The sequence below is a fragment of the Dermacentor albipictus genome, chromosome 3 (genome assembly GCF_038994185.2).
Source record: "Dermacentor albipictus isolate Rhodes 1998 colony chromosome 3, USDA_Dalb.pri_finalv2, whole genome shotgun sequence".
In the NCBI taxonomy this organism is placed as follows: domain Eukaryota; kingdom Metazoa; phylum Arthropoda; class Arachnida; order Ixodida; family Ixodidae; genus Dermacentor; species Dermacentor albipictus.
In genome coordinates this window covers 62,850,968-62,875,479 of record NC_091823.1, presented here as the reverse complement: position 1 = coordinate 62,875,479, position 24,512 = coordinate 62,850,968, and the positions used below count along the sequence as shown (strand labels likewise).

Genomic DNA, 24,512 nt, shown 5'->3' with positions numbered 1-24,512 from the left:
CGGCGATACGTGAAAGTCAGAGTACTTATGGATGTGCCGCTCGTCGTTCTCTCTCCCTTGGCCGACACGTTCCTTTCTACACGTGTTCGCAGTATGCAGTTCCCATTGGAACTGACAAAGTTCGTACTTCCTCAATCTATCGGCGTAAACGCTGTCAATCGAGCTTTGCACAAAAATGATACGGGTTCGTTTGCAAATTTATTTTATACTAAGCGAATTTTCCGATTCCCAACTGGCTCACTAACACATTGACAAATTTGTTCCTAACGTCAGTCGTGCCAACCTGTCGGTTTCATATCTAAGAAATGAGCCTTTAACGAAGCGGGCAAAGCACAAGCTTTGACAAAATGTAGTCAACGGTGAACTTTCGCATTAGGCCTTGCATTTCGTGATTTGTTATTAGTAAGCTCTAAGCCCAAACGTGTGCAGTTATCGTATCATTCAGCGACGCGCAACATTAATAAACTACCGATGACCGCTTCCGAAGCTGCTGTGAAGGACTGAAACAAGGCGTGAACAATCTGAAAGTAATAAGGAAACATTACATTTTAAAATATTAAACATTAAAAGTCAGTTACAATAACAAACATGCAAAAAAGAACATTCGTAAGATACAGCTATATATTTATATGCGAAAAAAAAAACATAATCGAGTAAGCACTGAACACATAATTAATCACACATTTAGCAAAATCTTCCACTACCTTATATAAAAAAACATCGTGCAAAATGACAGATACAATGTCCCTCGGTAGTTTATTCCAATGATATATTGCCAAAAGTATAGTGGTCAATGATGATACAGGTTAGCGCGTACAAAAAGTGGTTGCACTTTAAATGGGTCATCTAAAGGCTGAAAAATGCTATGAGCTGCATTGATGTGATTCTCCAAACAGAGATTTACTATGATAAAGTACGTGAAAATGTGATAACAATGTTTTTAGTCTACGCTTTTGAAGAGAGGGCAATGAAAGTGATTCCTTGATATCTGTAACGCAGTGGTTGCTCGAGTATTTATTTTTGATAAATCTTACTGCTTTATTCTGTATTGCTTCAAGTTGATCGATCCTGTACGTATGATGCGGATTCCAAATAATGGGTGCGTATTCTACCTTCGAACGAACTAGCGTAGTGTATGCTAATAGTTTAGTAGCAGAGTCCACCAAGTATAAGTTACATTTAATGAAGCCGAGTTTTTTGGATGCCTTATACATGGTTATGGTATTAATGTGCTCTTTCGTAGATAAACAAGGTGGTAAATGAACTCCTAATTACATAATGTGGGTACTTTTCCAACAAAAATTTCCTGAAATGCATAGTAGATCAGTTCCGAGTCATGTGCTCTCGTGAACCTTATGACCTTAGCTTAAAAAAATGTTAATTTCCATTTGCTATTGGCGACACAGTTTATCGACACACAGTTTATCGAGGTATAACTGTAATGAGTTCTTGCCTTCGGTGTTAATAATTAGTGTGTAAATAATACAGTTGTCTGCGAATAACCTGATAGCAGAAGGTGTTTTCTATGTCATTGATATAAATCAGAAACAAGATTGGACCCAAGACCGGACCCTGCAGTACGCCGGATTTTACACGCGAAAGTGAGAATAAGTGCCCGTTCACATACACTGATTGGCTTCGGTTGGTTAAAAAATTAGCTATCCATTTTATAATCCCACTGTTTATGTTAAGATTTGTTAGCTTTTTTTTTTTTTTTTTTATTGATATGATATAAGGAGATGTTGGCGCACAATTTAAGGCGCCGGCTACTCCTCATCTCTTGAGTGGTTCCGTCACACATCGTACAAGGTTCAAGGTTACATATCAAATAGTCTTTTCACACAAGCACCATGACTTATCACGCAGCGTTTCCACAGGAACACTATGACGTAAGGAACACATGGTACATACAAAATACAATGTATATGTCTCCACACTTATGTAGATGAAAGTCTCAAAAGTACAAAAGATATTTCCGCCTAATAACACATTGTCTAGTCAGCGGGTGGTACATACATCATGTAAATGCATTATCACATACAGTCACAACAGAACAGTCAACATAACATAATTCACAAACAGATGGATATACACAGTGACAATGAAATGAAGAGAACAATGAAAGCGCTAATAACTTCCAGCAATGCCGCTGTCTTCAAGAAAACTCTTTAGTGCTTTTAAAGCACTCTTCTGCAAGGCCGTTGTTGGCCAAGGGCCCAAAATTTTCCTTAAACTGAAAGGTCTGCGGTCTAATTTAATTAGCGCTGATTTAAGTCGGCTTCTTGGTGTGTCGTGATGTGGGCAATCTAGAAGGAGGTGATATATATCTTCGTCTACAAATCCACAATCACATTCGGGGGTTTCCGCACGGCCAATTCTGTGTAAGAAATGCTTTGTGTAGGCAGTGCCTAGCCTTAATCGATGAATAAGGGTTTCCATAGTTCTATCTAATGACAATGAAAATTTGAATTCAATAAATGGATCAATATGGTATAAGTCCGAGCTCTTAGAATTCTGGTCAAACCAAGTGTTTCTAGACATTTTGAGAGACGTTGTCCTTATAATGCAGCGCAATTCATCCTTTGATATTGGGAGCGGAGATGTATCATCTTTGAGGTGTGCTTGTCGTGCTGCTTCATCGGCTGCTGTGTTGCCAGGAATGTCACAATGCCCTGGTATCCACTGGAATGCTATTGCATGTTTCGCTTCGTTTGCCTTTGTGAGGTTTTTAAGTGTTTCATATATTATACTGTCACTGAATGTTTTCCCCTTTGTGTTGCAGAGTGATGTTAGAGCCGCCTGTGAATCACTGAAAATTACCCACTTTTGCGCATCTCTTACTGACAATATAAATTTTATCGCACCTAGGATTGCGAACAGTTCAGCCGTTGTAGACGAAGTCGCACGAGTTAACTTAAATGATTCTTGTTTGTTGAGGTGTGGTATAATGAATGATGAAGTTGAAGAGGTTGCTGTACTGGAGCCATCTGTATAGACGTGTGTGTATCCTGAATACCGCATATATATCTGGTACAGCGCTAGCTGTTGAGCAGCTCGAATGAACATGTCTCTTTTGCTGAATATCCCATCTACTGACAATTCGATTTTTGGAACTGTAAGCAGCCATGGAGGATATTCGATGTCTGAGTTCCAAAATTCATTTCTTGGCAATATGTGAAGATTTTCTTGAATTTCTATATGAACATAACTTCTATCTCGTTTCATTATGTCTAGAGCCAATGGGTGGTTTTTATGCTGGGTTTGAAGACGGAAATAATGCCGGCATGTTTCTGTAGTTCGCATAACTGGAAATGGTGATTGGCGAGCCTCAGCTATTACAAGAGAACTAGAAGTCGCTCGTGGAACTCCTAGACATAGTCGTAGTCCTCTAGCTAAAAGTCTTTGAAGTCGCTCTTCTGAAGTGTGGGAAAGTCCGTGTAAGATGGGCGCGGAATACGCAACTTTTTGTCGTATTAATGCATTGTAAACAGTCAGCATGGACGATACTGATCCGCCCCATGATGTGCCTGCAAGTCTGCGAAGTACAGTCACTACGGCATTGACCTCGTTTTCGAGTTTCTTTATATGGGGTGCCCAGGATAGCTGCCTATCAAGTATTATGCCTAGAAATCGATGCTGTTTGACAATCATTAGAGGGTGTCCTTCCAGATTAAGAGTGAAATTTTTTAACTGCCTTCGAGTGAAGGGCAATACAGCTGTCTTTGCGTGTGATAGTACCATTCCTCTCTCTCTCAAAAATTTGTTGATTATATTTATGCCGTCTTGCAATGCCATTTGAAGTAGTTGAGCATTAGAGCCAGATGTCCAAATACACACATCATCTGCATACAGTGAAAATTTTAATTGTGATGGCAGCTTTCTTGGTAAATCAGCCATGACGCAGTTAAAAAGGAAGGGGCTGAGTACGCTTCCCTGTGGTACTCCCTGTTTGACAACATGTTCAGCACTCTTTCCTTCACCCGTCTGAACAAAGATTTTGCGACCTGATAGAAATTCAGAAATCCATCGCAAGGACCTGCCAGACAGTCCAAGTTCCAACATGCTTCGCAAAACATGAACGTGACTAACAGTGTCAAATGCCCTCTTGATGTCTAGGAATACCGCTATAGTCATGTTCCCACGTGCACGCTCGTGCTCCACACAGGTTACTATATCTAATATTGCATCCATTGTGCATCTATGTTTTCTAAAACCTACTAAGTAGTTGGACAGAACATTCGTTTCATTACACCACCATTGAAGTCGCGCGTCAATCATTTTCTCCATTACTTTGCATAAACAACTTGTCAAACTAACAGGGCGGAAGGATTCAAGGCACAAGGGCGTCTTACCAGGTTTTAAAATTGGTATGATTCGAGCGACTTTCCAAGAGTCAGGTACAGTTTCCTCTATCCATAAGTTATTATAGATGTCTAAGAGAGCATTTGTACCTGTCGGTCCGAGGTTTCTTAGCATATTGTACGTAATGCCGTCCGGCCCAGCAGCGGACTTTTGGCGACATGATGCAATTGCACATTGAAGCTCACTTAATGTGAAAATATGATCTAATTGAGGATGTTGGGCCCAGTAGCAAGCAGTAATTTTGCGCTTAGCCAACACTACTGAAATATCAAACTCTGCACATTGCGATGAGAAAGCAGGTCTGGAAATAAGCTCACAAAATTCATCTGCAACTATTATTTCACACGTGTCCCGTGCTACAGCGAGAGCACGAAATGGGAAGCTCTGTGTTACAGGTCCGCTTAAAGAACGAATTACTAGAAAAATTCGTGGGACAGCCGTGTGAGGAGACAGCGTGCCGCAGAAGTCACGCCAGCGCCGTTTGCCTAGATTTTCCATTCGTCTGCGCATTACATTGTGTATTTTCTGAGCATTTCTGTATGCTTCTAAACTTCCGCTCCGTCGGTAAGCTCTTTCGGATCGGCGTCGGATGGCTCTTAGGTGTTCATATTCTCCGTCAACTGCAGCATAATCTTTTGGAATTGGGACCTTCCTTGTGCATATGTTCATATTGTCCTGCAAAAATTCTGTAAATTTTTCCACTGTTGCATGTTGATTAATTTGATCCGTTAGGTGGTACCGAAAAGCTTGCCAGTTGGTTAGTCTGCTGTAATGCCTGATATCACAGTACATGCTAGGGTGGTTAACAAGGATGGGAAAATGATCACTTCCGCGCGTTTCCATATCTGTTGTCCATCCCACACCATTCACTAGATCATGTGAACACAGGGTAACATCTATGCAGCTTGAGTAATTATATCCACGAAGGAATGTTGGCGACCCATCGTTTAAAACAGTCAAGTTGCATTTATCTATGGCGCACTCTATAACGTTACCCCGTGCATCACAATGATCACTGCCCCAGATGATGTTGTGTGCATTGAAGTCGCCACATATAAATACATTAGAATGAGCTATCTTGAAGATATCCACTAGCGCTTCTACTGAAATCCGGTTTGAAGGTTGTAGATATAGATTAATCACTGTTATACAGAGCTTGCCAAAGGATACTTTACATGCGATGAATTCCGGGAAGTCTGAATCACTGGACTGAATTTGATAAGATGGTAGGTCCTTTCTGACACACAGGAGCACTCTGCTCACAGCACCTTGACGAGAAGTCTTGTATATCACATAATTTGAGAGGCGAAAGTCGTCATTGATTCCCGCCTCTTGAATACAAAGTATTGGGAAGTTGTATTGCACAAGTAGTTTACGAAAGTCAGCACACTTCCTTCGAAGACTGTTGGCATTCCACTGAAATATGGAGACATTTTTGTAGTGGTTATTCATGTAGTGCCTGCCGCAGTTTGGGCCCGGATTGTTGACACAATAGTGCTTCTAGAGGTAACAAGGCTTTCACTTCTGGTAGGTTGTTTGCTTCCGGCAGAGCAGATAGGATTGCCTTAAGAGCTGCGAAAAGCATTGGCAAAATCAGTTGTGTCACCGATGCTGTGGTATGCTCGCTATTAGCTGGTGTTACTTCTGCAGTAGATGAGTAAGGTCGCTGAGAGGAATGTGTGCGAGTACTGGAGCTTTCTTGTGTATTACTTTCTGCCTGTTGTCGTCTGGGTTTCCGTAGCACTGATGCATAAGACTGGGAACTTGACTGTGATCCTCTTGATTGGTCTCTTGATTGCCCTGTTGGTTGTTCTCTAGAGGAGGAATAGCTTGTTGGTGCTCTTGGATGTGGTGGTTCCGGTGCCCGCTGAGGTGGGTGATCTGGCACTGGATGAACAATCTCAAGGTTTGGGGCGGGTTCATTGCGTCGCGGTTGTCTTCCATGGATGAGCTCATGTCGACGCATTTGTGCCGCTGCTTTTTTCTGAGGACAGCCTGAGAAGGAGGCGGCATGGTTCCCCGCACAGTTTGCACATTTAGGTTGAAGAACTGATTTGCACTCCTTGTGGTCATGATCCTCTGAGCAGATTTTACATCGACGTGTGCTACGGCAGGTTTTCGCCATGTGCCCAAATCTTTGGCAATTATAGCAGCGAAGTGCTGGTCCCAGGTATTCTTCGACAGGGTGACTGGTGAAACCCAAGTAAATTCTTCCTGGAATAGGGCGATCGTCTCTGAAAGTAAGAATTACCGTGTGAAGCGGATGTGACTGTACTGCTCCATCTTCTTGGCGGGAATACCTTATCTGTCTGCGTGCCGATATAACTCCTGCGTCTTTCAAGAAGTCTAGGAGTTGTTCGTCTGTATACTGCAGAGGCACATGCTTTACTTTGCCAACGTTTCGCGTGTATGACTCTGGGATGAAGGGCTTGACTTCCAGGCCGCCTACACTTGAGAGCGTCAAAAGGCGTTTCGCCGACGCTAAGGAAGCAACGCTGACGCTGAAACTTCCATCTCTGTTCGTCCTGAAAGACTGCACTTTTTCTTTGGCAGCGGAAACTATTTCGGCAGACACTCGGTTTGGATTTACTTGCCAAAAGGTAGTACCTTCACTTGGACGAAAGACAACCGGAATGCCTTCGGCTCGCTTTTTCTTGTACGTGACCAAAGTAAATGGTGCGTCTTCACCCATTTCTTCTTCATCACTTAACTCATAATTCGATGTTGTGTCATCGTACTTGTCTTCTAGGCGAGGCTTCTTGCTCTCGAATTCACCGTCAGCCATTATTCCTGAATTCCCTGAAGTTGATTCCGAGTTGTGGAGAACCAAACGTGCCGGCTTTATGAAGCTTTGAGACGCTTGCAAGGCCCCAGGCTTTTCATTACGGCCCGTAGCATCATTCATATGGCTTGTTACGTTTGGACGAGCATAAGGCTCGTGACGATGTTCTCGGCTTCCGACCACCGTAGCGGCAGGGTAATAACCAGGTTCTCAAAAAAGAAATGTCGTACCTGTAAGGCGCCTGGCTCGTTGAACCTTCGCCCGACGTCTTGCTGGTCAATCGCCGTCAATGGTAGCCGTAAATGTCCAAAAACCAGAAAACTCAGAGCACCGCACAAAAACAGCGACCGAACAGATACACTTCTTCTTCTTCTTCTTCTTTGTTAGCTTCATTGTTAAGCAGATGTGCTGCACCTTGTCAGATGTTCTTGCAAAATCAATGAATACAGCATCGATTTTTAGAGGACCATGAACGGTTTCGTGGAGATCAGTTACCCATCGAACAGTTGAGTTTCACTGGAACGACCACGAAGGAAACCATGCTGACTGCTAAAGAAGAATTCGTGCTAGTTACGAAAATGACGCTAGTGTGTAAGGCTACTCTTGTACTCGACACTGCCCTAAGCTCTCGAGACTGAGCAGACGACGCGACGACGCGGAGGGACACACAACGGAGGTCACGTGCATTCGCGTAATCGCTGTGTTGATTGGCGGACGGCAGCGTGCGCACCCTCCGCTCCAGTGCCACATTATTGCGAAACAAAGTACGGAGTCTCAGCTACAGAGCAGCCGTGTGAGGATGCCGCTCGTTCCGATCAAGCCTGCGCCGTTACGAGTTGCGAAAGGGTCCGGTGCGCATGCCAGAGAAAGAGTGCCTGCTAAACGGATGCGCGGCGCTCAGCGTGCATTTCCCGATGAGCGCGGCAGACCGAAGAACAAAAGCCGAGAACAAAGGCTGCCTGCTGCCGAAACAGTGCGCGCACGACGCAAGCCGGACAACAGAGATCAGCGAACGGAAGGGTGCAGACCGCGCAACGCTAGAGGGACGGACGAAGGACTCACGGCGCGACGTGAATCACGAGCAATGTATGCGTGGTGGCGAAAGCATTTGTAGCGGATCCCACAACTGCAAAGACGTTCGCTGCGCAAACATCGGCCCAAAGAAGTAAAGCACGGAAAATGGCTTTTCGTCATCAGTGGAAAATGTGTGACACGCTGTGACGCAAACCCGCGCTTCGGTGAAAAATACAGCGCAAGTCTGTTTCTTGGGTCCCTCACTACAGTATAGCGAACGAGGATAAAGCTGCTTTGGTCGCTGCTCCGCGTGTTATATCTGTGCAAGGAAGCGTCCGCTGAATTTCACTTGCAAACCATTGCTGTGGACACCAGAGGTGCCTTTTATGTTTCTGGAAGAAGTCGTAGACTACAGCATGACTTGTAGCTGTGATCTATCTATCTATCTATCTATCTATCTATCTATCTATCTATCTATCTATCTATCTATCTATCTATCTATCTATCTATCTATCTATCTATCTATCTATCTATCTATCTATCTATCTATCTATCTATCTATCTATCTATCTATCTATCTATCTATCTATCTATCTATCTATCTATCTATCTATCTATCTATCTATCTATCTATCTATCTATCTATCTATCTATCTATCTATCTATCTATCTATCTATCTATCTATCTATCTATCTATCTATCTATCTATCTATCTATCTATCTATCTATCTATCTATCTATCTATCTATCTATCTATCTATCTATCTATCTATCTATCTATCTATCTATCTATCTATCTATCTATCTATCTATCTATCTATCTATCTATCTATCTATCTATCTATCTATCTATCTATCTATCTATCTATCTATCTATCTATCTATCTATCTATCTATCTATCTATCTATCTATCTATCTATCTATCTATCTATCTATCTATCTATCTATCTATCTATCTATCTATCTATCTATCTATCTATCTATCTATCTATCTATCTATCTATCTATCTATCTATCTATCTATCTATCTATCTATGAAATTTGTGGATGAACTTATGAATGAAAAGGTTTGTTAATGCTGATCCTGCTTACTACGTGTACATATATGCGTCAGAATTTAAGAATATTACGAAATCTCGCCTGGCCACGCAGAGCATTTAAGAGGAGAAGGCATTTCGCTCATTTAAAAAACGAACTGACCTCTTGGAACCTGTAAGGGATTCTGACTTGTGCTGGAGTAGCAGGTGTGCGGAGTTTGCCCAGGATGTCATTTATCAAAGCCACAACATTTGTCGTCTTACGGCTGGTGAGCGCATTTACGACTGACAATCAAGCCATTCCCATTGCAGCCACCTAAACGTCGTAAATCTGCACTCTGGTTGTAAGTCTCTTTAAGTAGGCATTATCTTAAGCCGGTACGAAGCAAGGGTTTCTTTCACCCGATTCTGTCCCTTTCTTGGCATCCTTTGCTCACGACCGGCCAATCGCGGCGCTAACGAAGACGGTATGCGCCACTGGGACCATTAATTGGTGAAATGCGAAAGAATAATAATTAAAAAAAAACTGGTGCGTTAACACGGCCTTCAGGTGTATGTCGCTTCCTCAACACACTGGTAGATTTTGTCTGCTGTATAACAGGACGTGGCAAAAAAAAAAAAGAAAGTCTTCGAGCGCGCTGTTTCGCATTTTCTATGCCAGCCCACAGTCAGATCCTTGCCAAATTTCTCACATTCTCACCTTCTGTTTAAAAAAAAAGTATAAAAGAAAAGGCGAGAGAGTGCCACGTTAAGATTACGCGGGGTAAGATTTACGGCATTTTAGTTTAACAATCTTACCTTCCGCGTTAGGTACACCGCATCTGTAGATACAACTTCTCCGCACGTGTCCCGCAAGATTTTAAACCAGTTTCGGGCGTGTCGGTTTTGCTGAGATGTTCCGAAGCCAGCGTACAGCCTCGTATACTCTAAACGAGTGTTTACCAGGAATCAGGAAGCAAATGGCGCGTTTTTTCGACTGCCAGCTTAACGGGCTTCTTTATGTGGCTATCGTTCAAGTTTATGGCTTCGGCATGCCGGTGTCACGAGTTGCACGGGAACAAATAAATATAAATTACGACCTGTATCACACGCGGAAGTGGGCGCGAGCGTGAAGTGTAAATTCATTACATTAGAAACTATTTCCCTGTACTCGTTTTATTTTCTTTGTTTTGTAGCTTGATGGTATGAGAGAGAGAGAAAAAATAATGTAGAGAAAGGCAGGGAGGTTAACCAGAGGTAGTTCCGGTTGGCTACCCTGCGCCCTGATGGTATGAAAATACGTCGTAGGATTGCTGCTCTAGAGAGACAGCTTTGGGACCCAACAACTGTGATTTTCCTGTTCAAATATAAGCCAAATACCACAACACATTCATTAGGCAACTGCTGAACAGATTGGAAGTATAATTATTATGTTTAACAGAAATGCTAGGTAAATTTTGGTGAGCGCCGGTACAGGATTCATTTTATTGAAACCCTCAAGTTATCGCAAAAGGTTCTGGAAATAGGTGAATAAATAAGCTGTGACACTGTGTACAATTTTGTGGTTACCGTGCCAAAACCAAATATCGCACTCATATAAACGGCCTCTACTAGAGTGCTTACAGGGAATAAGTTTAAAGTTTCGGTTTACCGCTTACGAGAAGTAGTCACTTCGCGTACACTCCTTTTGAGAAAAGCCTTGTTCACAAATTATTCGTGCACACTTGAGGGCAGCGCAAAATATGACAATCTCATACAAGTTTTAGTAGATGCGGTATACATAAACGCACGCTATTTCCATTACGTAGCTTAAAAAAATTGTAAACTTGGCGCTTCATTTACTTTTTGAAATTTCCTAATCTTAGCCAATTTTCGCGAAAGGGAAACTCAGGGACAAAGTGAAATATCTACTCCCAACTTTTGACAAATTTACCTTTCTTTATTTAATATAAATGCGGTATATATCATTCAAATTGATTTAACAGTGCTCCAATGAGGACGGGATAGCGCATCTGCGAACGTCGTGGATCTTCGGCTTTCTTCCTGGTGATCTTGACTTTTTCTGGTGGTTCGACGCGCCGCAAGAGTCACTATCTGACTCCTCAAATGAGACCGCTTCACTGTAGTCGTAGGTGCTCTCTGCAATCCTTTAATGTCGTCTTTACTGCACTTGTTTCTTTTAATTGAGGCTGCGTGCTCCTTGCACCCGTCGTCTCCATTTTTACGTTGCGACGGAACACCGAAACGTCATATCATTGCGTACAGATCAACGAAAAATTTTCGATATCTAGTGTTGGCATCGGCTGTCGCTCGGCAGCCAGCAATAGTATTTTTATTGTTTTCGTTTTTTGAGCAAGTTGAACAAACTATAATGTCAGTCGAATACGAGGTGGCAGGACGTCTGCTCCTGCTTCCGCCAGAGAAAGGGCTGCCGTCCTTTTCAGGTGCGCGGACCTGACGTCACGTCATTTTTAATTTCCGGTGTGCGGAGCCCGTTGCAGGTAAACGTAGCCTCCGCGGACCTCAAGCACTGGAACAGGAGCCATAAACAAGTCACAGTGGCCATGTTTCTGGAATTGCCTGTTGCATGCGCCTCTTATAGACAGCCCATCGACTGTGCATACACAATGCACAGAAAGGGCGTGTTATGAGCACGATTTACAATGCAAACATTATTTTGACTATAGAATAGTAAGCTGTAAGGCTAGTTGGTTTGACGGGATTTTTGCAAAGGGGAGCGCCGAAGCGTTGCTGTAAATGGAGACGTGGACAGGAAATGTGCTTCGGTAGGGCTTTCCATCCTTCGTGGCACCGCAGATTTTTTCAGAAAATCTGACCTCGACACAGTGCTTAGTGACAAGAAATAACCCTTCGTTGTTCTCCCGACATCCATGTTCAAGGAGAAGGTTACTGCTGCTGTAAGAAAGAACTTCAAAGAAGTGGACGCCACATCTGTGAAAGTCAAGGCCAGGGCAATCACTCGTCTGAATGGCTCGAGACTGGACACACTATGCAAGCTGGTAAAATCTTGCAAAGGCTATGGCCTCAGGGTATTCTTTGCTGCAAAAACCCACAAACCGCTATGTCCCTTCCGAGCCATAGTAACAAAAAGAGACAGTTGGCAGCGCAACGCCAGTGTTTTTCTTCTGCGTCACCTCAAAGCACTCGCACCAGAGGACCCATTTGTGCTCAAGAATTCGGACAGCCTCGTGCAGACTTTGAGGATGGGAGTCACTGGGGGTGAACTTTGCAGTGTCTGTGGACATCAACAGTTATTTTATTCTGTACTGCATGACGAACTTTTTGTAGCTGTCCGGGAAGCAATTGATTCATACGTGGTCTTGCTTTTCAGGACGACTGCCTTATCCCGGCAGAGGGTTTTCTTGAGCTTTCGGACTGCTACCTCCCCTCTACCATTGTTAACTTTGACAGTAAGATTCACACACAGAAAAAGGGTATATGCACTGGATTGCGTGTGGCATCCATATTGTGTGAAATTTTCTTAGCCAAATTTGACTGTTTGCTTCAGCAACAATTGAACTAGGGCGTTGTTCTTTAAGTTCATAGATATGTGGACGATTTTCTTGTCTTTTTATCTGTCCCACATAATGACATTAGTACTGCAGTGGCTGAGCGAGTGTTGCTTTGTTTCAAACAATGCTCGCTGTCGTTAGCTTTCACAATGGAACTTCGTGACAATGGCACACTCCGGTTTTTAGATTTAGCGGTCTATTTTAACTATGACGAACACCTTTGTTGGGAATATTTACCGCGTTCTTAGAAGGCCATTTTATCTTTTGACTCCGCTCACACCAAACTGCTAAAATGGGGTATAGCTCTGTCGTGCCTCGATTCATCCCTGACTGAGTCTTGCGCGCACCGGGTTGGTCATAATTTTGACCTACGAGTGTCTCGTCTGAAAGCCTCGAGATTCCCTTCGAGTGTGCTAGTCGCAGCGGGTTCAACTCCTTTAAAGAAGCTCCAGGCTCCACCCAATGCTATGCCACGCCAGAGGCCAAATAAGCTTGTCGTGATGCCATATGTCCACACGATTTCACTCAACATAAAAAAGGATCGGGCAGAAGCACGGCGTTCAACTCGTTTTCACAGCTCCTCTCAAGCTTTCTCGGTTGTGCGCCCTTACAGATGGCCATAAGAACAAGACCTGTGAAAAGAAACACACAAAACCCCTTGCCTCCTGTGCCACCGAGAGAGAGACAAAAGAAAGGGGAAAGGCATGGAGGTTAACCAGATGGGTAGATCCGGTTTGCTGCCCTACGCTGGGGAGAGAGGGGAGGGGGACGTAAAGTGATAGAAAAATAAAGATAAAGAAAGAAAGAAGCATAGACACGCAATCACAGTCAAATACTGTCACCGTATACCGTCACCACACGGCACAGTAGCACTTGCAGCACTATAAACATCTGTTCGGGCTACAGCCGCTTGTCCAATTCTGTTGCCCTTAAAAAGTGCAACAGTGCCCTCGTCGCCCTCCGCTGCGATGGTTTGTGATTTCGGCATTCTAAAATGTTTCTCTGTCAGAGGTGTCTGGTCGAATCGCGCTATCGAGTGGTATATGAGATACCGCTCGACTGTGGGAAAGATTACATTGGGCAGACCGGGCGCTGTCTAAATGACAGGCTAAAAGAACACTCTTCTTCTTTGAAGGCCCTGAGCAGCTCCGCGCACTTTCCTGCGCACTGCAGGGATTATGGCTGTAAACTCCTTTTCGATAAAACCTAGATTATAAGCAGGTCTAAATGCAGATACAAAAGGGAAATCCTCGACGCTGGTCGCATTCACGTTTCTTTGTATTAGTGCCCCGTCAGTGCATCTGATGGATAAAGAATTTACGTTCCTCGCCCTTGGCTGAAGTTTACGCCCCCTCCTCTGTCGCTTTCCACCCGAAGGTGTTTTTTTTTAATTACTTCTGTCAGGCCACCTGCACGTGGCCTGACACACACACACACATATATATATATATATATATATATATATATATATATATATATATATATATATGTAAAGATGTTAACATTTTTGACAAGTATCGATGACAGCGCATGCGCAATAACCTTTCCAGGTGGTTTGTCACTGAAAATATGTTTTGTTGCAAGTGAGCGTCTTACCTGTCCACGTCTCCTTTTTTCGCAACGCTTCTGCGCTCCACTTTGCAAAAAAATGTTTTGACTATTGCTTGCGAATGCATCAGAAATTTTATCACGTTACTGCTGTAGCACGTGAAATACGCGCAAGCTCATGGATCTCTTTCAATGCTCTTTCCAGGACCCCCCGGTGGCTGTGCGACGAAGCAGGAGGAGCGGGTAGCCCTATGCGCCGCCGTCATGGGAGCCGAGATCCCCGTCTGGGTGGGCGGTGTCCAGAAGTGGGTCACCGGCGTCGGCCGCAGGACCACGTGCGAAGAAGTGGTGCGCGCTCTGCTCGCCTCGAGCCGATCGTCCCGAAAGTCCGGAATCCAGGCGGTCTACCACGGCGGTGACCCGCTGCAGTACGCGCTGGTCGAGGTCTGCCCGAGGGGCATCGAGCGCCGACTCGAGGGCGACTCGCGCATTCTCAAGCTGTGGAACAGCGAGGACGACGTCAGGCTGAGCCTACGACGCATCCGCTGCTGGTCCTCGACCACGTCTTCGCCCACATCGGACTCGTGCGTCGCCGAGCCGCCGCGGCACCATCACAGGCGCCGCCATCACCACCACGGCCACCATCGGAGAGGTCAGGCATCCGGCGGCTCGAGTTCGACGACCACGACGTCGTCGAGCGCCTCCCCGCGCCTGCTTCGCACGGTGCACCCGCGGAAGCTTTCAGCCAGCGCCGGGTTGCTCTCCTCGTCCCAGAATCAGCGCGGGGGCCAACAGGAGCACGCCGTCCTGCAGAGCGAAGAGCTTGCCGAGCTGGTGAAGCGGGTGATCTGCCAGAGCGAGACCCTGGAGCGCCAGGCGGCGCTGCTGGCGAGCCGAGACGCCGAGATCGAGCACCACGAGGCCAAGATGCACGCGATGCGAGTGAGACAGATGGGGCCCGACTACATGCTGGACGGTTACCGACCGGAGGCCTGCGAAGAGGAGTCCCTGCAGACGTACCAGGCCACGCTCGAGGCGTACGACCGCGTCCTCCAGCTGTGCCGCCGCATCACCGCCGAAGAGGAGAAGGTACAGAGGCTCAGCGCCGAGCTGCGTCAGTGCACCTGGCAGCAGGAAGAGGAGAGGAGGCGGTCCCAGGAGCAACTGAATGCGGCCAGAGAAGAGCAGGAGAGGATGGAGGAGCTGTCACGATCGCAGGAGGAAGCGCTTGAACGAAATGAGCGCGCGCTGAGGGACTTGGATCACGTGCTGGAAGACAAGAGAAATATGGCGGTGCAGCTGGAAGAACAGCTGAGGGTCGTGGAGCGGGAGGAGGGAGAGATACTGGTCAGAAGGTGCCGACCCGTCGAGCCCCCGGCGCCGCCGAGGCCGGGTGTCATGCTGTCGGTGACTGCGCCGGTGCCTGTCGCAGCCGCTGCGTCGTCTTCAGTGACGTCCTCCGCTCGCTGCTGTCTTGATGCGCAGGACTCGAGCTCAGACACAGGCGTCAGCTCCATGTACAGTTTCGAGGAGGTCAGCCACGTCTTGGACACACTGGTGTGACATGAAGGCAGTGTGCAACAACTGTGCTTATAGTTTCCTTTCTTTTTTTTCTGCACTGCAACGGAAACAAGGCGTTCATGTTATTCTTTAGGGTCGTTAGTTTGTCTTTAAAAGCGGACTTCTCAGTGAAACCCGTAAGCTGTTAGCCCCTACCTACTGTTTCACTTAGTCATTAATCTAATCTGTTCAGCAGCAGCATATAAGCGATTCATTTCGAGGTATTTTTGTGCGTCCTTTTTACTACCTTGCTTAGTTTATCCGTGGCCACTTCTGTAAAGCTAGCTAATAGGTAATGATCAGGAACATAGGAAGTGGCCTGTATACTCATAATATGTATGTTTGTAAGGGCTGTCGTCTCCTAAGAAAAAGTCTAGTTTATTCACCAAATCAATGCTCAATGCCTGTACCTGTTGGACCCATAGAATAACATGAAATTTGTTCTCGCGTCACTTTGTGCTCACACGTGACCGCTGTCGTTTGAGTTATCACTGACAACTCTTATCAAATGTTCGTGACTACGGCTGCAAAAGTGTCCACTCACGTTCACAAACCGACGGAAGCTTGTGTACAGTTACGGACAAAGAGCGAGAAGAGTGATTCAAGTGCCCGACGAAACAAAGTTCCCGACAGCCTGGTGTAATACCATGTACCTATGGAAAGTGTATTTATGTCTATGAGAAGAACAAAATAATAGTGACTGTAACTCTATTAAACATTTATTTGCATTAAAATAAAGCGATATGTTGACATATTTAATGACACGCCATAAGAAGTTGTCCTGTTTCTTCTCTCTGCCAATTGGATGAGGGCTCGGCATGCTTTTGCTTTCGTTCCCTCCCAACAGCCAGCCCGGCCTCGCAAGTACGTTCGATTTCGGCAACCACGAGGAATTCAACGTATACATGTTTGGTACGTCAGTCGCTTTGTGCCCGCGCAACAATCTAGCCAAATACTCCGTCTATTAGGCAGCCAGCCTTTCTTCAACGCGCAGGACAGTGACGATGGTGCTTTGCCGCATGCCGAGCACAATGTCACCGGTTCAACCCATGGCCGCAGCGATCGGGTATGTATGAGGACGTGACGCAAAAGGACTTGTGCAAAGCATCAAATTTCATAATGAATAAGATGGAAATACTATTTAAGTGTAAATGTATAGAATAGAAGCTAATCTGCGAAAGCAAACTAAGGCCGCGTACCGGTGATGGTTGCACACCGCACTTACTGTTTTTCCCATCTTTGTCACTTTGGATATGAACGCTTTTATATTGCTGAGAGCACTCAGCGTCAAGAAAGAAAAAGAAAGCTTATGTGAGGTGCCGAGTGTCAAGTGTACACCTTATTCAATTGCACAGAATTCCAATCCTTTAGCTGTTAATCCTTTTAGAAAATAGCTGCGTAGGGTTCATTGCATTCTACTGGTGTCATAGTGACCAGCTCCGTGAAACAGTCTACGTCTCGCAGGCCCAGGCTCCCACGCATCTCTAACGTTTCTCGCTCCGCCGTTAGCTTCCAAAAGGTCATCTGAATCAGAAAAGCGGCCACGCAGGATTTACTCCTAAGCTCCTTCAGATAACGACGCTATTGGACGCACTCCTCTCTCTTCTCAGTGACGTCACAGTGCCGCACAGCCCAATGGGAGGGCGCCTGCCTCTCGTCGCAGACGTTACAGACGCTCCGAAAGAGGACGCTGCAACAGCGCCGAGTCGGAGAAAAACGAACAAGCAAGCGACAAAGACAAACCTTAGGAGTAGCAGCAGGGGCAGCACGCCCCTCGCGAAGTGCGAAGGGGGTGTAGTATAGTGAGTAGACAAAAAGCAAGCCCGCCGTTGATCCACTTTGGCGATGATCGCTGGCCAGGTCCGGCTAATCCCTTCCCACACGCTGCGAGCGTCTTGGCAGTGGCCGTCGTCCCCGCGCCGACGGTGAAGCCGGCGACACAATATCAGGAATGAAGCATAGATCCCATCCGCGGACCGGTCTCCCGTATGTCGCATGGCTCTCTCGCAACCCCGAAAATTGATTTTCATTTGGCTCCGCGGGCCATCCACGCATCAGGCCCCGGCTGCGTGATCTGCAGAGGCGCCGAGGCCTAAATGGGATCACACAAGTTGCCCGTCGCTGCTGTATAGCGGGGGCAAGGGGGCGGCCTAACGGTCTTTGGCGTACCACTTCTCCGGTGCTGTTCGGTGCGTATATAAAGGCGCGATGGTCGTGGTGGCAAGGCCTCGTACGCTGTCCGCTGCTGAGCACGACAGCGCACCCAGAAACGTTGTGTCGTACCCGCTCTGTGGTCACGTCTTCATAACGCTGTGGGTGTAGGATACGAAGACAGTCGCAGGTCGACGGAAGCACGGAGGTCTGTGCAGACAGGGCGCGTGAAAGGGCAGAAGCTCGAAGGGTAACCACTGCTGTATCACTGACTGCGTCAACCAGTTCTAACGGCAGAGATGCGGCTTACGATAGTCTGGGCATCCTGCGTCCAGCTGCTACTGGCCTATGTCATCTTCGCTGCAGCCGGTAAGCGAGCGTGCTGACAGCTGACATTGCATTTGCGAGATGCATTCTGTGTACCGTTGCTTGCTGTCATGTGATGTCGTTAGTGGTACCTCATATGCACCTACTCTTGAGATATAGGGTATTCTCAAAAGTGCGAATTACAAACGGGTAGGTGTCGTTGTAATGGGACCTTTTTTGTGTTTAAAAGATTTGGTGGCACGGAAATCCGTGGCAAGAGAGGTAAGCGTCGCTAGTCTTCAAGAGTACATATTTTGTTTCAATTCGAAGTCATTGAATAGGCTCCAAAGTACATAAAAGGTGGTGAGGTTACACAGCACTAATCGAGTCTGATTGGCTACCCTGCGAAATGGTGAAAAGTGAGTGCTGTTTCGGCTCCGAAAGGTCGTAACTGTGTCAGTAAACGAATATAAGCAAAACAGACAAATTTAAAGCTTCAAAGCGAAAGTTTTTCTTTCCTTCCCCCAAAGAGAAATCAAAGGTGCACGGTCTTTTCCTCTTGAGCAAGAGAATTGTCTTGCGACCATGGCTTCCGCCCGATCGCGAAGGCTAAAAATTACCTCTGCAGACGGCGCTGGTATGCCACGAGCGCTCAGAGATCAACTTCCTGCATTGAAAGCAACGTTCATCGATGCATTGTCCGCGCGGTACGACTCTGTTTTAACGCAATAGCGTTAAGGGCCCCGTGTCGCAAAAATCCGTCGTCGGCATCCGACGTCGCTTCGGTAAATTTGTTTGGTGAACCACGCATACCCAACGGCTCTTCTACCACCAAAGTTGCTCGTACCTTGCCTTTCATTCTTTACAAAGTTGTTCCTCAGAATATTGAGTACGGCAGCCTACAAACAAATGTAATGAAAAAAAGCACCGACAGCGCATATCTTTTATGCTAGCTCCTCTCAGATTGAAATATTAAAAGTGCGAAACAATAACAGGAGATCAACCCACGCAAGAGGCCGCGTTTCTACCAGAAAACTTGCCTGTGTGCAAAGCGTTCTCTACCAGCGTTTCCCGGTAAATGTTACGGTTACATAAGCTGCAGTTGCCGTGAAGAATGAATAGCAGTCAGGGGTCTTTGAATGCTATCGCGTTCCGCTCTTAAAGGCGAAGCTTAAGCGTCCTCCAAATTTTTATGATATCTGTACACTGTTAGCAGCATATGAAGAACGACTATGAACGAACGCATCTTAATGTCTATTGCACCTCTGTTTCAAGCGAGGTGGCATAACGGGATGGACTTCATAGTGAGGGGCATGAAGTAACGGGAGGAAAAGGTGCCACGCACAGGAGTTGGTGGATGACAATATTTTCTTTTAAAACTCTTGCTTCGCCTAGTGGATGCCTGCCGACGAGGAAAGAATCTACTTGGCAGCCTAGAAGACAGCGTTTTCTGGAGGGCCCGAAGTAATCAGAAAAAAAAAGTTCTACGCTTACTAATTGCCTTCTTACTAGACACCAGTTTGACTAGCGTTAAGTGAAACCTACTGTTACCTTCTTCAGAAAGATTGAGGGGCAACGACTACCGAACAAGCACGACATGCTATAGGATCGCCTATTGCAACACAACCATCGTCTGAACTCATTTCGTTCACCATAATTCCAGGAAAACGTGTTTGTTGTTTTTAAGCATTTGTAGATATCCTGGTGAACAGTTTCCAGCTTACACGAAGCAAAGCCAGTAAAGTATGACAAACAATTACTCAGTTTTTGTTGCTTCCTAGCTCTTTACTGTGTTCGCCGATTATCGAGAAATGTTTCAGTAAAATGTAGAAAGAAGGTTTGCTTTACGGTAAAACTCGTAGTTCAGTCGCTTCATGAACAGGGTTTCATATACCTTAGCCATATGAACCACGACTTCGGTTAACACTCGTATTAGCGTACCAGGTGCTCAAAGCGCGTGAAAAAACGTCTAAACCTACTTGAAACGACACCTGCGTTTCACGAACGAGGCACTATCCGTTTTAGCGTAACTTAGGGTCCAATGTCCGTACAGTGCCTCCAAGGCGAAGGTTTGATGAAGGCTACTAGGGGACAAAACAGAAATCTTGGTTTTCACATCGCGTGTGCTTCAGGAGGTTCAGCGACAGAAAGAAGGTTGACACGAGGAACCACCCATGATTGCGTACTGTAGGCTACCACACACCAGATGAAGGGAAGGAATGACAGGGGTCACATAGACCACAGTATGAAGATGCAGTTTTCGAGTGCTTCATGACTCAATATAAGGTGGCCAGTCATGTTCATCGGTTGCTGAAGCTTACAAAATGATCTTGCGGCTTTTTACACAATCGGGTATGTCAGGCTCGGAGAGAAATTCTAGTCTCTAAAGAACCCTTAGCAAGGCGAGTCGCATTCGAGGTTTCTTCGTAGCCACAGCTCAGTTCACCGTTCCAGTCGCGAAAAATATACCTTTAGGTTTCTAGGTCGTATAGTGCTTGCTTACGGAAGACCGTTGTAGCACAAAATCAAGCCCAGACAATTTGGACATTGCGCCGGCTACCATCTGTCAAACTTCACCGGAATGAATCAGCGTAACTCAATGAATTGCTTCTTTAAAAAACAATATTTCAGAACGGCGTCCAAATTTGATCAATTTTATGTTATCAACGTCTTGAGGGCACACTCTTCCAACAACGTACGTATTTGCGGCACATATTCCTAACTTTCCTGCTGCATTTTAGCAGTGTTTGAATCCTGACCAAAATTCTGCTATGACGCAGCAAAAGCGTTACGACTCCGTGCCGTAAGCACGCGTGTTAATGAAAGTGCGTGTGTTCTCGACGTTGCTAACTCGATGTTATTGAGATTGCAGCGGTCTTCTGAAATATAATATCTTTAGTGCTGCCCGTTGAGTTACTCTTGTGCATAGCGTTGCGGTTCAACAGATAGCCGAAGAGGGCAATGTCCTAAATTCCTGGACCTGACAGACATCGCGCGAAATTCACACGCCGATCGAGCCACCCGTTCTGCAAGCTGGCGTGATATTTTAAGCCTGTAAAGACTGCGCGCTGCACAACACCACGGCACTTCTAGTGTTCTTGATAGCTCCGGGTATTGACGAGACTCTGCGCATCACTTCAAGCTTGTACCAGCTTTCTTTTTATTTATTTATTTAAGTCAGCATCTCTCGCTTGCTCTTAGCAGTACTTCGACTGTGCGTGGTCTTGGTCCTCAGGTCACGAGTCCTTCTACGACGAAGACTCGTGGTCCCTGGCAGGTGGTCGTTGGGGTGAGCTGCAGAAGCGGCAAGGCCTCATACCCTTCCCTAGGGTCGGAAGGTCGGCAGCGGCCCACGAGCTCAATCCGGATGATCTGATCACGCTGGACACGGACTCCGCAACGTCTGGTAACTGGGCCTTCCTCCTGTTGCCCTACAAGCGTCGCAGCAACACCTTCACGCCTCGCATTGGCCGTAAGCGCAGGTAATGATGAAATTTCTCTATTACACCACGCAGCCGTGATTGTAAACCCTACTCAAGTATTTTTTTTTCAAGCCACTGGATTAGACACACTGCCTTACAGATGTCGCAACGCATTTGCTGTTGTTGCCTCAAAACAACGCAGTTGACTCGTATATACGCATCTCATCTTCATCGCCATCGCTCACCACTTATTTTATTCACCATCCCCTTTTTTCGGTAAATAGTAGCATGCCAGGTGAAGCTAAAGCTTAGGCATAACCCTCTGCCTTTGTGTAAATAAATTCCTTCTACTATTTATTCCTGATGGGGCAAAAATAGCTTTCCGAAAGCGGACCTGCCGTATGGTTTCCAGATTTGTCCAGACAGATACGCTTAGCAGTTCACTGAGCGCTTCCAAATCACATGAGCGCATTGCTACCAGTGGCTGTTCCTGCGATTAGAGTAGCGTTGAGAGAGATTAATCCCCGTCTTCTACATACATATACGCGAAGACGTGCCCACCAGATTCATAACAAGTGCTTGCGGAAAAATGCCCGTAAGCAGTATTCGAACCCTAAAGACGTGCGGTTGTTTCTGCAGTCTGGCTGCTCACTTCTATACCACAAGGCAAATAAACCCCTAACGATTTGAATTAAAATACCCACCGATCATTTCAGATCGTATGCTCTGGTTATTCAGCGGCTATGCCGTTCAGCTGCTTATCAAAAGGTTACAGTTTCCAGATTCATGGCAGTGACAAGTTGGTATCAGCATGGCAGCAGCATTCCGATAAGAGTATAATACGTGAATTAAGAAGGAACAGCGCCAACTAAGACGACCACGAGAGGGAGAAAGACACAGTACAAGCGTCGTTCTCCCTCTCATGGTCGTTTTAGTTGGCGCTGTTCCTACTTCAAGCATGCACCATCTAGCCCAAATGAATGTTGTTCTGAACCAAGTATAATACGTATACTACGTATACGTATAGTATAATAGGTATACGTATAGTATAATACGTATACGTATACATTTAAATTGATGAGGTTAATTTTGTCACTGTGGACGGTTCAGAAACAAAATTACAAAAAAGAACCGATATGATTTAAATGTTTAAGAGGTAAAATAATTCGATAATTCCGCCACAACAGTACCAATTGAACGTGAGTCGATAACATGCTCGACTGGCCTCGCAGGTCGGTTGGCCGGCCCGATGACGGCGTGCACAAGGAGGACAGTGGATCATCGCGTTCCCATCAGGCGGCCTGGGCCGACCTCGACTGGTCCTACTCACCCTACTCCCGGCAGCTGGTACCCGTTATCCGCAATGGAAGGGGAACATTCGTGCCCAGGCTAGGTAAGTTAGGGAACTCTGCCGTCGAGTAACCTGCCTACTAAAGCAGCTCTCGTGCTCGAAGTGACAATAATGATTTAATGATTTCCAGGAGTACTGGACCGTAACATTGCCATGGATATTAGTGCTTCAAATGTTGTACTATATATAACTAAGAAGTTCTCACCTGTACCTCTGTGTACAAGCAAAGAAATAAATAAGGTTGGCGAATCCGACCCAAATAGCAGGGCCGCTGTTGAAGCTCTGCTATTCCGGTAATGCATCAGACAGGCTTTGTGAGTCGGTAAAAGGAACGCGAAGCCGTACAACAGTATGACTATAGTGCGGCTGTTTGAACGACTTCGAGGGATCTGCAATTGATCTGAGAGTTAGCTGTAAAGAGAGTCATGGGAAGAAAGACGCATGGTCTTTCTGCCCGGTGCAACCCCCTACGAAATTGACTGATAATTAGCTCTTCAGATACAGGTGAAGCTAATCTCCACCATTAAAATGAGGCAAAACGACTCACTTGTACAGTCTACCACAAAACTGCAAAAGCCACCGCTTTTGGTTTACCAGTTCCTGTATATGGGAGCAACGGTCAACGGCCTTCGTGCAAGAGCTGGCACGCTCCAGCGACGAAGGAGCTGGCACTAACGTCTTTTCTATAGGCTGTGTGCGATCGGAGAAGAAGCATCGTCATGCTGCGCTGAGCTATCGGCCTTTCTTTCCACGCAGGCAAGAGGAGGTCCATAGGCTCCGGTTACGGCGAGGAAGTCGACTCTGGCTGGGACACCAGCCTCGAGGTGGCCTCGTTCATGGACGACCCCAAGCGCGGCTCTTTCACGCCGCGCATCGGGCGAGGCGCCTTCACTCCCAGGATTGGCAGGACACCGTTCACACCGCGCATAGGCCGCTCCACGGGTAGCCAGGACAAGAACTCGGACGCCGTGGGCGACGACAAGCCAACGCTTCGTTCGTCGTCCTCATCATCCGGTGTTCAGGGCAACGCCGTTTGAACGGCGAACCTCGAAGCACGCCTGTTCTCTTGCTTCCGCCCTGCAATGGCACGTCCACGAAGAGGAGCTCCGTCTCTAAAACGGCTCCGACATACGCTAGCCATGCTGTTGGCGTGAACCAAAGTAAAAATCGAAGGAAGGAAAAGAGCGAGAGAGAAGCAGTTGGAGATGATGAAAAAAAAAAAACACGAGCCTTCAAAAGGCGTAAGCATCTGTTTTGCTACGTTCGTCAAGAGGCGGCGAGAGCCGCTTCGAATCAGCGTGAATAAAAAAAAAAGTTACCTTTACTACGATGCCTTGACAATTTTTTTCGATGCCTTGACGAGTTCACCTAGTGCACATGTCCAGTTCGTCTGCTGCTGAAGCGCTGATTGGCTGGAGTGCCTGCCTCCTTCTGACGCGTAACCCAGCCCAGACGAAATGAGCAT

General features: G+C 46.2%; 2 protein-coding genes across 2 annotated transcripts in view; both read left to right on the top strand.

Annotated features, from left to right (window-relative positions):
* The window catches only part of LOC135898791 (ras association domain-containing protein 10), a 70,487-nt gene extending 54,177 nt beyond the window's left edge, over positions 1 to 16,310 (top strand). The window contains exon 2 of the mRNA XM_065427955.1: positions 14,463 to 16,310. Coding sequence (XP_065284027.1) covers positions 14,522 to 15,820 — 1,299 coding nt within the window. The 5' untranslated portion in view covers positions 14,463 to 14,521 and the 3' untranslated portion in view covers positions 15,821 to 16,310. The remainder of the gene's footprint in view (positions 1 to 14,462) is intronic.
* Positions 16,311 to 17,538: 1,228 nt separating this feature from the next.
* Positions 17,539 to 24,229, top strand: LOC135898717 (uncharacterized). The gene is made up of 4 exons (XM_065427822.1): positions 17,539 to 18,337; positions 21,510 to 21,756; positions 22,929 to 23,089; positions 23,804 to 24,229. The coding sequence occupies exons 1-4, from the start codon at positions 18,268 to 18,270 to the stop codon at positions 24,082 to 24,084; spliced, it is 759 nt and encodes a 252-aa protein (XP_065283894.1). The 5' UTR covers positions 17,539 to 18,267; the 3' UTR covers positions 24,085 to 24,229.
* The last annotated feature ends 283 nt before the right edge of the window (positions 24,230 to 24,512 follow it).